The 13161-nt window shown below is 41.8% G+C and overlaps 1 protein-coding gene across 6 annotated transcripts in view; it reads right to left on the bottom strand.

Annotated features, from left to right (window-relative positions):
• DYM (dymeclin) overlaps window positions 1-13161 on the bottom strand; it is a 383872-nt gene that overhangs the window by 304178 nt on the left and 66533 nt on the right. For all 6 annotated transcript variants that reach the window (XM_059039793.2, XM_059039792.2, XM_067015750.1 and 3 more), the window contains exon 6: window positions 4926-4998. In XM_059039793.2, the coding sequence (XP_058895776.1) occupies window positions 4926-4998 (73 nt within the window). The remainder of the gene's footprint in view (window positions 1-4925; window positions 4999-13161) is intronic.

Genomic DNA, 13161 nt, shown 5'->3' with positions numbered 1-13161 from the left:
GGTTCGAGCCCTGGTCCAGGAAGATCCCGCATGCCACAGAGCAACTAAGCCCATGCACCACAACTACTGAGCCTGCACTCTAGAGCCCACAAGCCACAACTACTGAGCCCACATGCTGGAACTACTGAAGCCCACGTGCTATAGCCTGAGCTCCACAACAAGAGAAGCCACCGCAATGAGAAGCCCGCACACCGCAACGAAGAGCAGCCCCTGCTCGCCGCAACTAGAGAAAGCCTGCGCATAGCAACGAAGACCCAATGCAGCCAAAAATAAATTAATTAATTTAAAGCAGTGATAAGTATTAGGACAAAAAAATAAAGCATGATAAAAGGACAGAAAATGAGAGGCATGCTGTTTTAGGGTAGTCAGAGCGGCTGTTTCTAAGAAGCAGAACTTTGAGCAGGAGGAAGCTTGAAGGCAGTCAGGACAAGAGCCATGTGGATGTCTGAGGAGAGATATTCAAGGCAGGAGAAGGAAGGGCGAAGGCCTTGAAGACAGCAGTGGGTAGGCATGTTCCAAATTAGCAAGGACACCAGCGTTATTGAAACAGAATGAGTAACATGGACAAGGTCAGCAGATGACATCAGATACCCCTGCAGTGAAGCAGCAAAGTCCCACTACACAGACATACACACACTCCTGGAAAAGGCAGTGAAGGCAATCCAGTTTGAATATCGTATATTTATCAATATATAACTTATGAAAAAACTAAAGTTTCTTAAATTATAGAATTAAAAACTCTGCCCATCAGGGCCAGGCTGAGAATTAAGCCACCCCAATCCTCATTACTGAGTTCACAGGTTGATAAAGGAGAAGACACAGAAATGGATCTCAGAGGAAGGGGCTGGAGTCCACAGAAAGGCCCACTCTAAGCAGACCTCTCAGGACGTGTCCAGAGTGAGGGCACAGAGGCAAGGAGTAGGGCCTGTTCTTGACAATGGCATCACTGTAAACAGCTAAGAGTGACAGCTTTGACAAAAACAATAGCAACGAACAGAGACAAAAAGACAAGGAAAGACATCCAGTTCAAGTTCTCAAAATAAACTCTATTTCATAATAAAAAAGCATCATAAGCCGTCCTCAAAATGTAAGTATTAGGCCCATACAAGGTAACTGCTTATGCTGCTAGGGCCCCACCTAAACTCCATCACTGGGAAGAATCACGGGGTCTCACTCAACCCTCACGGTAACACTGAAAGAAGCAAACCAGTGTCACAAATTCTAAGTGTGTGCTTTCAACTCTGGCCTGCCGACCATGTTCCATTACACTCTCCATTAGTGTCTTGAGGGACATACCTTTATCGTACCTTATTCCTCTCTCATTCAACTCCTTGAGATCAAGAAGGTATAACAATTTAAGACAAGGTTTTACTTTTGGAAGACATTTCAATTCTACTGGATCAACCCAATATACACTAAAAAATGTCAAGTCACGAGACGGTGCCTGACTTAATCTTTCTTTTAAATACATATATAAACGCTGAGAGGTGTGGTATTAAGGAAGGATTCCTGGAAGGCGTGTAATTTGAATCTGTCTTTGAAGACTAACACCTCAGAGAATTAATATTTTATCAAGAAATCCAAACTGAGAAGCAGTATCCACTTACTACTTAAAAGTCCATTTTCATTACAAATGAATTCCTACAAATTCTGGGACTTTAAACTACCACAGTTGATCCTGTTCTCTTAATGATGAAGTATCAGTGAAAACGTATAGATTTCTAAATGTCTACCTCTGTTCTTGGTAATCATTTGCTTTCAATATTAATAGAATGATTTCATAGTCTCAGACGAAACGTTTAAGCTAGTTTTGTATTACCCACGATGGCGATTAAAATTAGCTTCCTCTTGCTGTTCACCCACTAATGCAGCGCTGGCATGCCAACGTTAAACCTCAACGTTTATAGCGAGTCTGATGATAGTCAGGTGTGTCTAGACCATCCCCAGTTTTCAGAGGTTAACATTCCTCCTTAAATTATAAGCTGATCGGTAACACTGCACTATGGCTATAGTAGATGAAACATTTAAAGAGTAGGTTGGTTTCACATGGAAACTGTTACCAAGACAAACCTTCTTGTAGGATGGAGTTCCAAGAACATTAAATCATAAGAAATTGTTTCAGCAGCTGGTTAAAGCCGAGTGTACATAATACTAGACATCTGGTTGTCTGTGCATTTTCAGTTCATTTTAAAAGTATAAACACATAAAACACTAAAATGTTTGATTTATTACAACACTGCTTCCTCTCCAAGAGCGTTTAAGTGGCTGGTCTATTTATTGTATTCACAGCTTATTTACTATCTGAAGGGATTTATCATTTCCATCCCCCTTAACTTTACCATGACATTTTATCGACAACAACAACAAAAGGCACTCATTCAGGATATATACAAAATTGCTGGTATTTGGTAATAACAAATGTAATAGAGGTAGTGCTACTTTTAAAATTAAATCAGGAACACATGAAACACCACACATACTGTGATAAGCAAATAGTAGGCAATATATGTGCTCCCCTTCCCACATCTGACCATAAGTAACAGAAAGCTAATAGCCACAGTGGCTTAACCAAAATAACTGTTTGCTCTTTTCACATAAGGAGAAATCCAAAGATAAGCCATCTAGGGTTGGTGTGATGGTTCTATAACATTATCAGTATCCCACACTGCTTCTTCGTGTGTGGCGCCCATCTTCATAGTTTCAACATGGCCCAAACACTGCCTCCACATCCAGGAAGGAAGAGAAGGGCCAAGGGCAACGGGCTGAAGGTACATGCTCTGCAAGCTCGTGACTTCTGCTCACGTGTAATTGGCTCAAACTGTGTCACAGAGCCATGTTTAGTTCCCAAAGTGCCTGAAAACTAAGCTAGGCACAGCCTGCCCCCAACAGTATTGGAGAGGAAGGGGAGAAAGGATACCAGGCATGCAAAGAGCTGTGTCTGTCACAAGAGTTCAACTTGCCTGGGACATTTCTCCCATGCCCTTCACTGTCAGTGATTCCTCAGTTGTCTCAGCCCTACCTTCCAGGCTGCACGTCACCAGACCAAGTCACAACAGGCTTTGGTGGCTCTCATTTCTAAATCTGTATTACAATTTTGGATGCTGCACTTGTGCACAACAGAGGCCAGGAGGCTGTTTTCTCACAAATACCTATCTTTCCTTTTTGGGGCACAGGCAAGTGGCACATTTCCAACGATATCCCCACATAGACTGAGATTCTGTGATGATAAATCTTAAAAATCTACTTTTTTATTTCAAAAAATAATTCCTTTAAAATATGCATTCTCGGGAATTCCCTAGTGGTCCAATGGTTAGGACTCCAAGCTTCCACTGCAAGGGGCATGGGTTTGATCCCTGGTCGGGGAACTCAGGTCCCACATGCTGTGCAGTGTGGCCAAAATATAAAAAATAAAAAATAAATACAATAAAATATGCGTTCTCGATGGGGGGGGGGGTCGAGATCACCCTCAAGAGGGTGGAAATTTGTTCTTAAGAGGTGAAAAACTTCATAGATATTATAATGATGTGTGGCCCTCAAAAAGGCCATAGCACATAAACAGATATTCAGTGTATATGGGGTATTCAAATTTTATTAGGATTTCAGAGAGGCAATTAAGAAAAAAATTCTAAAGAGGCTCCTCAGAGAGACAACTTAAAAAAAAAAGGTTGAGAGTAACTGCTTTAAAAGTAAAAACTTTTTTTTTTTTTTTTTTTTTTTTTTTTTTTTGCAGTACATGGGCCTCTCACTGTTGTGGTCTCTCCCGTTGCGGAGCACAGGCTCCGGACGCGCAGGCTCAGCGGCCATGGCTCACGGGCCCAGTCGCTCCGCAGCACGTGGGATCCTCCCAGACCGGGGCACGAACCCGTGTCCCCTGCATCGGCAGGCGGACCCTCAACCACTGCGCCACCAGGGAAGCCCAAAAGTAAAAACATTTTGAATCACATAGAAACTGCATTCAGCTGTAGTGACAGAAATCTAGTTGTAACAGTGTAAACAAATAAGGGTCTAGTTTTCTCACATGAGAAAATATGGGAGATATGGGAACACGTGTGTATGTGTAGCTGATTCACTTTGTTGTAGAGGAGAAGCTAACACACTATTGTGGAGCGGTTATACTCCAATAAAGATGTTAAAAAAAAAAAAAAAAAGAATTCCAAGGGCGGGGGTGTGGGGTAGGGGGAGGATGTGTAGTTGTTGATGGCTTTGGTTCAATAGCTCAATGATGTCAAAGCAGAATTTTCCCTGAGTCTCTTAGCTCCTGGTGCCAAGATGTCCAACAGAACTCTAAAGAGACCCTGTCCACATTCCAGAAAGCAGGAAAGTGGGCTCTCACAAACAAAAATATATGTATGCCTCCTAGATGAGTCAGGTCCCCTTAAAGAGCTGCACCCGTAAGTTTCATTTGAGGACTTCCCCCCCACATCTCACTGACCACACATCTCACTGACCACACCTAGCTTCAAGAAAGGCTAGAAAGGAAGAAAGGCTTCCTTCAAGAAAGGAAATCTGACCTCTCCAAAAAGGGCCAGATATAGCAATAAAATCAGGAAGCAAGGAAGAAGGGGAAAACAAATAATGGGTGGAAAACTAGCTGCATCTACCACATATATACTAGATTTAACTGTTTCCCTCTCAAACCCTTGTTTACAGAGATTAATTCTGTGCCTATCATATGCTCAGTACTGCTAAAGAGCTGATCTTCCCCTCAACAACATAAAATTCTTGTGTTGATGACAGGCTGTCAGAGTCTAAATATTATTAGGCAAGAGAGACAGAAGAAGCCCATGGATGTACACGGAGGCATACATAAAAGGCATACATGAAAGTACGACATACACCACAACCCACAGACTCTTCAACATTATCAATTACCATCTTCAATATACAAAGAAGCTAAAACTAATCCTGGCTTAGCCAGAACTTACAAGAGTGGAATATCAGTGATTAGCTGCATCAAACAGCACAGCAATTCTTCCAAAAGATCTTCTGAGTCAGAACCTGGTAAGACATATAAAACGTTTTTTAACAAAGTGTAAAATAGAATTCGGTTGTTCAGCTCAGTTTTTTTGTTTTTTTGGTCATGCCATGCGGCATGCGATTCCCCAACCCAGGATCGAACCCGGGCCCCCTGCAGTGGAAGCACAGAGTCTTAACCAGTGGACCACCGGGGAAGTCCCTAGAATTCAGTTTTTTTAGAAGTTTAGTTTTCATTCCTAATGAAAATAAGAATAATTATTATTACAGAAACTCGAACACTAATGTTGACCTCTGAATAAAATCTATATCTTGAAGCAAGTCAGCATCTATTATAATCTTCATCTAGTAGAGGAATTTTGAACACCAGCTATTTATTCTATCTCTTTTAATGCTTGAAGGTTAACTATGGCTTCTGTAGGCCGGTAGTTTTCAAGTTTCTTATACCACACTATGTTTTTTCAAATAAAATCTGACACTAAAGTCAAAAAGATAAAATAGATAAAAACTCAAGCTGCTCCAGCTGCTCTGTTTGAATCAGGAATAGACTATCTGCACCTTCTCCCCCAACGAATATCTGACCTAACCCTTGATCTCCTTGATGAGCCTCAAAGTGCCTTCTCTGAACCCATGGAGCCCCACCAATCACAGACTGAAACCCGCTAAGAGGCCAACCACCTCTTTACAAAGAGCCAAAGACAAAATGGCTTTCCCAAGTCACAGAATAAGTAAGCAGCAAAGATAGGTTACAAATTACTGTTCCAATAGAAATGCTCCTCTGTCCCAAACTTCTCTAAGCCAAGTGACCTTCTAACTTCCAAAGTCAATCGGGATCTCATGTAGCTCCTGGCTTTGGACATTACTGACACCTACTCCTTCATGAAGTTCTTTCTTCTCTCAGTCCCTATATGCCTTCTTTCTAACCTACTACTTTTTCTATTCATTCCCAGAATCCGCTACCTCAGAATACCTTTCAACATTGAAATGTTCCCCCAGGATTCCACCACTGGGTTTCTTCTCTTCATTTCTCACTCCCTGTGTTCTCCCTTCACCAACCATCATTTACACACTGGTGATTCCTAAGTCTACGGTTTTCCTCTCAGCCTCTCCAATGCACATCATATTTTTATATCTACTTACCTCCTGACCACCTCCACCTAGATACTTCACTGGTACCTCAACCTCAACACACTCAAAACTGAACTCCTCTTTCCCAGCACTTCAAATCCAGTTCTTTATTCTTTATGGTCCTTTTTGGTGACTACATCAGTAACCCAAGCCCCAAACCCAGATGATTCTCTCCTACTCATCTTTTTATAACCAATCAATCTCTAAGTCCTCTCAATTACACAGTCCGCCCCTCTGATATTTCCTCTTTCCTTAACTCCTTGTCATTCTTTCATTCATTATGTCATCATTTCAGTTCAGTTAAACAAATTTACTAAATTAAAACTCATTTAAAGAAGGTTTAAAAACTTCTTTAAACCTTCTTAACTAGTATTCCTACCTCTAATTTTACTCCTCTCCAATCCAAACTCCAGATCTCTATCAGAGGGAGCTAACTAAATTCCATCCTTTCATTCTCCTGGCTTAGATCTTGTCAATTGCTTTAAGCTGATTACTACACGTCAGAAAAAACTCAAAGCCCCAAAATACAGTATGTCAGACCCTGCAAGATACAGGCCCTGAATCCCTTTCTATCTTTATCTCCCACCATTACTCCTTTCGTGATTTATATTCCTGCAATGCCAAGCTGCCTGATACATGTCATATCATGCCTCCCACAATTACATTCTCTCTTCCTGGAATACCCAAAAAACTGATTTTTTTTAAAAAGCCCAACTTTATCTACACTGAACCATCCTCAGTCTTCATCTCCTCCATAAAATGCAACTCTCTTGCCTCACCCTGAATAAAAATAATCATCTACACAGCATCTATGCCTCGTGCACCTGTCTGATATTATAAATGTTGGTTGCACTATCTCAGTTTCTGACTACATGTAAAGCTGGCCCCTATTCGACTTTGTCCTTCTTCAGGGTGACGACTGACAAAGAACTTGGCGCATAACATACACTCAATACATGTTCAGTGAAGTGAACACAGGTGTCTAAGTCCAAATCTAGTGGTTACTCCCAAAACATCAAAGCACTTGGAATCTCAAAACGAAGTTTAGCAATTCTGTTTTTCTAGACCACAGTATCACCTGGCATCATCAGAAAGTATGAAGAAATTCCTTCTTGCCTTGCCAAAAATAGAACTGGCACAGTAGCCCTCTGAGAGGTCAGTGCAAACCTCGAAGAGAATATTCTTTCACACTGAAGACACGAATCAATACTAAAAAGAATACACAGCAAGAATCAAGTTCAATGACCACATTAAATCTCATTCTAGAAGTGGAAGCCTTATAGCTCAACTAGTGAAGAAAGTCAGGAGAAGATATAACTAAATCTCTCTCTGCCAAAGCTGTCCAACAGGATTACCTTACAATGCAGGGGACGTGGGTTCTATCCTTGGTCAGGGAATTAAGATCCCACATGCTGCGGGGCAACTAAAGCCCGTGTGCCACAACTACTGAGCTCTCGCACCTCAACTAGAGCCCACGTGCCGCAAACTACAGAGCCCTCGTGCTCTGGAACCTGTGCGCCACAACTAGAGAAGAGAAAACCCACACACCACCACTAGAGAGACGCCCGCACACCACAACAAAGAGTCTGCGCACCGCAATGATAAAAGATCCCACGTGCCTCAACGAAGATCCCACGTGCCACAGCTAAGACCCAACGCAGCCTAAAATAAATAAATAAATTATAAATAAATCTTAAAAAAAAAAAAAAGGCTGTCCAACATAACCCAAATGAGTTAACAACCGATTCCAACAAGCTGGTTTGTTGGCATATAATACATACACAATACTTATTTGCTGAACTGTCATTCTTTGGCTTATCCCAGAGAATGTGGTGACCCAGACCCAGAAAGAACATTTAAAATCACTCACTGATTCCCTGAAGAACATTTTAGACCAAATAAATTAGCCAGTTTAATAATATACCCCTAGTTCAGCCAAGCAGCCAGCACAAGGCTTTTTTTTTAATACTTATTTATTTGGCTGCGACAGGTCTTAGCTGTGGTACGTGGGATATTTCATTGCGATGTGCAGGCTTTTCTCTAGTTGTGACACGTGGGCTTCTCTCTAGTTGTGGCACGTGGGCTCCAGAGCACAAGGGCTCTGTAGTTGTGGCACATGGGCTCTGTAGTTGTGGCACACAGGCTCACTAGTTGCAGCGCGCAGGCTCTACATACTCAGTAGACCCTGCAGTATGTGGGATTTTAGTTCCCAACCAAGGATCGAACCAGCGTCCCCTGCATTGCAAGATGGATTCTTAACCACTGGACCACCAGGGAAGTCCCCAGCACAAGTTTTTTAATTACAGAAGGTGAGGGAACAAGTACACAGGACACACAGATGGTGCTTGATTGGATTTTTTTCCTTCCGGGGTGTAAACACATCTAATTTTCAAATCTTAAAATGGTGACAAGGATCCTCTCTTTGGTTCCATGTGCCATCCACATCATGACCTCAGCCAAGTTTACAGCTGGTTAATTAAGGAGTACATACACAGCTTCGTTATCAATGTAACACAATACTAATGAAAATAATGATAAATCTATTTCATACAAGTAAAGAGTAGCATTTCAAGGCCAAAGTTCTAACAAAACTAAAGGCAAGAAAAAGCAAATTCCAGGTGAAATCTCTGACAACTTCCATTTACTAAAGCAAAAACATTCTTGCGTAATACTATATCCTTATTTCTGGGGCTAATCTAGAAGCAAATAATTTCACAGCAAGTGAAGAGTGACTGCTTAGCAGGTTTTACATTAAGCAAGTCACTCATATTGCATTAGTTTCCAAGCAGCATTTATATCACTTAGCTTTCATGTGAGGCCAAATATCTTCCTTAGTTTCAATAAAAGCAAGTAAATATAAAACTCACCTGCCAAAAATTATTCATGCATTTCTCACAGGAAAAAGAATCTTAAAAGTCCTTGAAATTTGCAGGTTCATGACAAAGTAAATTGATGTTCTTTGAGTAAAGAAATTTGCAGAGATTCAGCGTGTTTACTGTGTTGTGAACTTTTATAACCTAGAGTTGTCTTTTTAATCTCTTAAAGGGTTTTAAACTGCCTCTAAATCTACAGTTTAATATTTTAAATCATAAGCATTCCGTTCTCTCTAGCTCACATTGATCCTAACAATAACTCTTAAGGAGCAGGTATGATCATCATCATTTTACAGATGAGGAAATCAAGGCTCAGAGAGGTTAGTTTACTTAGAGTAAGTGGCAGAATTCAGATTTCCACCCAAATTCAGACTTCCAAAGGAGAAAAAAAAAAAAACACAACCTTACAAATTACTTTTAAAGACCTGTTTCTATACAAAGCTGGAAAGAAATCCAGTCAACCAATCCATGTTTCACTGAAGACCCTAAATACAAATCCCTGGTGAGTACTCTGAGCCGCATTAGGGGACAGATCGGAAACACCACGTATTACTTTACACGTCAAGGTGACAGCCTACACATTCATCAACACATACTCAAGTTCTTGACTTAAATATCCAATTTACAAATAATCTCAAACAACTAATAAATACAAACTCTTATTACGAATAGCCTGCAAACCAAGGTCACTGAAATCCCACCCCTATCCCTGAGGTTCTCCCATTTTAAAGCCCAAATGCTACTTCCCGGGTCCCTATGAGTGTCAGCAGAGGAAGGTGCAAGAAAGATAAAGAAGGACAAGATTTATGGCCCCTCACAGCTCTAATAAATCTACACCCGAAACTAAGCTGTGGCCAGTCCCTGCTAGTGCTTTCTTTTCGGCACCCATTCAGAATCACGGACTAAGATTCAACTCTCTTATTTTGGCCTTAGGGAGACAACCACAGATAATAGAATACTGTTATAACCAAACTCCTTCCATCAGAGTTGGGGGGAGGAGGGGTGGGGAAGAGAGAGAGAAAAGAAAAATTTTTAAAGCACTCATTCGAGGAATGGGAAAAAACAGCACTGACGGAAAACAAAGCAGCAGCCAGAAAGAGAAACATATGGGTCAATTAAATCAGGTTACACGTAGTTATTAGAAGGAATATTAAAAGACAGAGAGCTAATCATTGTTTTCCTTGCATTCAAAAAGTCAAACTGTCAGTTTCTCAATGCTGCCCAATACTGTGCTAATACAGGTACTTAAAACTTAAGAATTAACAGAGCTACACTGCAAAGAGTGCCTGAAAGTTCAGAGCAAAAGACTTCCTTAAGATGAAGACACATAGCTAGATTATACTTACTATAAACTTCTACTCAGAAAAAACATGACAGAGTCTAGGTTACTGTCTATTTTAACTGTGAAGCTAATACTGGAATTATTCTAAAGTATTAAAAATCATATTTAGGGCTTCCCTGGTGGCGCAGTGGTTGACAGTCCGCCTGCTGATGGCTCATAACATGGCCCATGAGCCATGGCTGCTGAGCCTGTGCTCCGCAACGGGAGAGGCCACAGCAGTGAGAGGCCCGCGTACAGCAAAAAAAAAAAAAAAAAAAAATCATATTTAAACTTCTAATTAGCAAAATCAAATATGCCTCCATAAATTAATTAAGGAAAAGCAAATGGGTTCAGTCTTTTCTAAAAATAAAACTGGTCTACATTTTCGTGCATTAAAATATTTATAAACCTGTGTCACACAACCATTCCAATAAAATCTGCAATAATTTTGGTCGACTGCTATTACTGCAGTCGAACAGAAATGTTTCTAATTACCCTCAAGGATAATATACTCTATGAGGTTTCATTATAAAATGTGCCAATTAGTAAAATTTAATTCATTTTGTTCCACTGATTACATAAGAGAAAGAAGGGGAGCAAAAGAAATATCACGGGCTTCCCTCGTGGCGCAGCGGTTGAGAATCCGCCTACTAATGCAGGGGACACGGGTTCGTGCCCCGGTCCGGGAAGGTCCCACTTGCCGTGGAGTGGCTGGGCCCGTGAGCCATGGCCGCTGAGCCTGTGTGTCCGGAGCCTGTGCTCCACAACGGGAGAGGCCACAACAGTGAGAGGCCCGCGTACCGAAACAAACAAACAAAAATGTTAAGAAATATCGCGAATCACATTATCACCTATTAAATAACCAGAGAACAAGTCAGGGGTCCCTAGAAGCACTTTATTCTTCTGCAAAGTCAGATTACAAATCTTATATGCCAAATATTTTAAAAGAATAAATCTGCGCTTTCTTTTTTCTCTGAGTCACATTGTTCAACTATCGTGGAGTTTTTTTGGGGGGGTTTGCATTACTTATCTATAACTAATGAGATTAAACGATTAAGTTTTATATTAAGACAAAAGTAAAACCAAAATCACTCACCTCCCCCCACAATACAATCTCTGGTTCACCTGTTGAGTGACAGCAGCCCCAGGCTCTAGGGACCAGCTCAAGCGGAGGAAAGAGCAGTAAAAGCCCTGCCAACATGGGAGCCAAAGCAACTTGGCCATCAGAAAAAATCAAAGCTACTTTCAAAGGAGAAAGATTTACCTCCACTGCATTTAGTAAAACAAATACACCATGGATTTGGAAGGTAATTCCAAACAGTTTCGAAATGGTTTTAAGCCAGAGGGGAATGAAAAGGAAATTGGCTCTGTTGAAGAGGTGTGATTAAGAACTTTTTTTTCCATAAATTTCCATCTCATGTAATTTTTTTCTTCTGTTTGTTTCGGTCTCTCACAAATTATAAGTTTTCTCACCTGTATGGGATCCCTGACTCCCCATCTACCAGCTAGAGGGAGACAAATGGCACAGCCTGCCACATGGTGGTTCCCACAGGTGGGTTGTGAGCTGCTTCACTGAGGGGCACCTAAATGTCCGTTTCTATAAGTCTTTCCCTGTTTTGGGTTCGTTTTCTCCAGAAGAGTGTCCACTCGTCTTCTGGCAGGAAAGAAAGTGGGGTGGGTAAAACCCCAGTGCCAGCATTCTAGAAGCCAAGTCAAGATGCCTCACTCTTCCATTTTGTAGCCTCTTCTCTTAACCCTGTTCTCGGTACACCACTGCCTCCACTGTGCCCAAGAGCTCACAAAGGGAGGCCCCGTTGGTCCAGCCTCTATAGAGAGCAGATTTTAGTACTAAACTGGGGAAGGGGTGGTCCCATGACTGTACATGACAGGGGAGAGATCTTTCCATCAATCCCCCTGGTTGTCTGCCTTCAGAGACACCTGGCACTTCCAATTCCTAAGCATCTCCAGGGTTCTGCGGCAAGAACTGGCTTTTCTCTGAAGTTCTCCAACTCTGAAGGCATTTAGCTCCCAGCTTTCACTGGTCAGTTTAATTCAGCGCTACTCAGTTTTCCAACTTGCAAAATATTACTAATATTGTGGGGACCTCCCTGGTGGTCCAGTGGTTCAGACTTTGCCTTCCAACGCAGGGGGTGCGGATTTGATCCCTGATCGGGGGTAGCTAAGATCCACATGCCTCACGGCCAAAAAAAACAAAACATAAAACAGAAGCAGTATTGTAACAAATTCAATAGACTTGCTCTGCCCAGCTCTCGGCAGGTGCCCTTCCTCCTCCTCCTCCCCCTCCTCCTCAGCGCCCCGACACCTGCCCGCTCAGGGACACAAGCGGCACATTCTTCCAGAGCAAACCTGTGTTCCCTCTCTGTGCTCCAGATCCTAGTGCCTCTTACTTCCCTGGACCTTTTTACAGCTTCTCGCCCCCCATCTTTTTATTTTATTTTTTGCTTTTATCTTCAGTCTCTCAATCTCCTAAGGTATCTTCCCTCATTTAAAGAATTAAAAATATTTGTAAAGAAACTATAATTGGCAGCAGTATTGTGGAGTAGTTACTCCAAAGGGCCCTCCTGTACAAAACAATGAGTTCTTGGTTAAAATACACTCTTTAGTGCACTGACGGGCTTCCACAAAGTAAAGGAAATCTCCAAGGACCCCAGCACCGTAACCAGAAAGAACCACCGCTACAAGCAAACAAACCATGGCTTGAATCCAGAGTAAAACACTGAGCAATAAGCAAACTCTAGGGGTAGGGCGTCCCTGAGGATGAAGCCAGCTACTGGGAGACTAAGTCTTCAGACTTGCCACTGGGAAGCTGAACCTGAGAGCCACATTAAGCCAAGAACTGCTGAA

Source organism: Kogia breviceps, chromosome 15, assembly GCF_026419965.1.
Source record: "Kogia breviceps isolate mKogBre1 chromosome 15, mKogBre1 haplotype 1, whole genome shotgun sequence".
NCBI lineage: Eukaryota > Metazoa > Chordata > Mammalia > Artiodactyla > Physeteridae > Kogia > Kogia breviceps.
The sequence above is the reverse complement of the archived record's forward strand: the minus strand, read 5'-3'. Positions and strand labels throughout refer to the sequence as shown.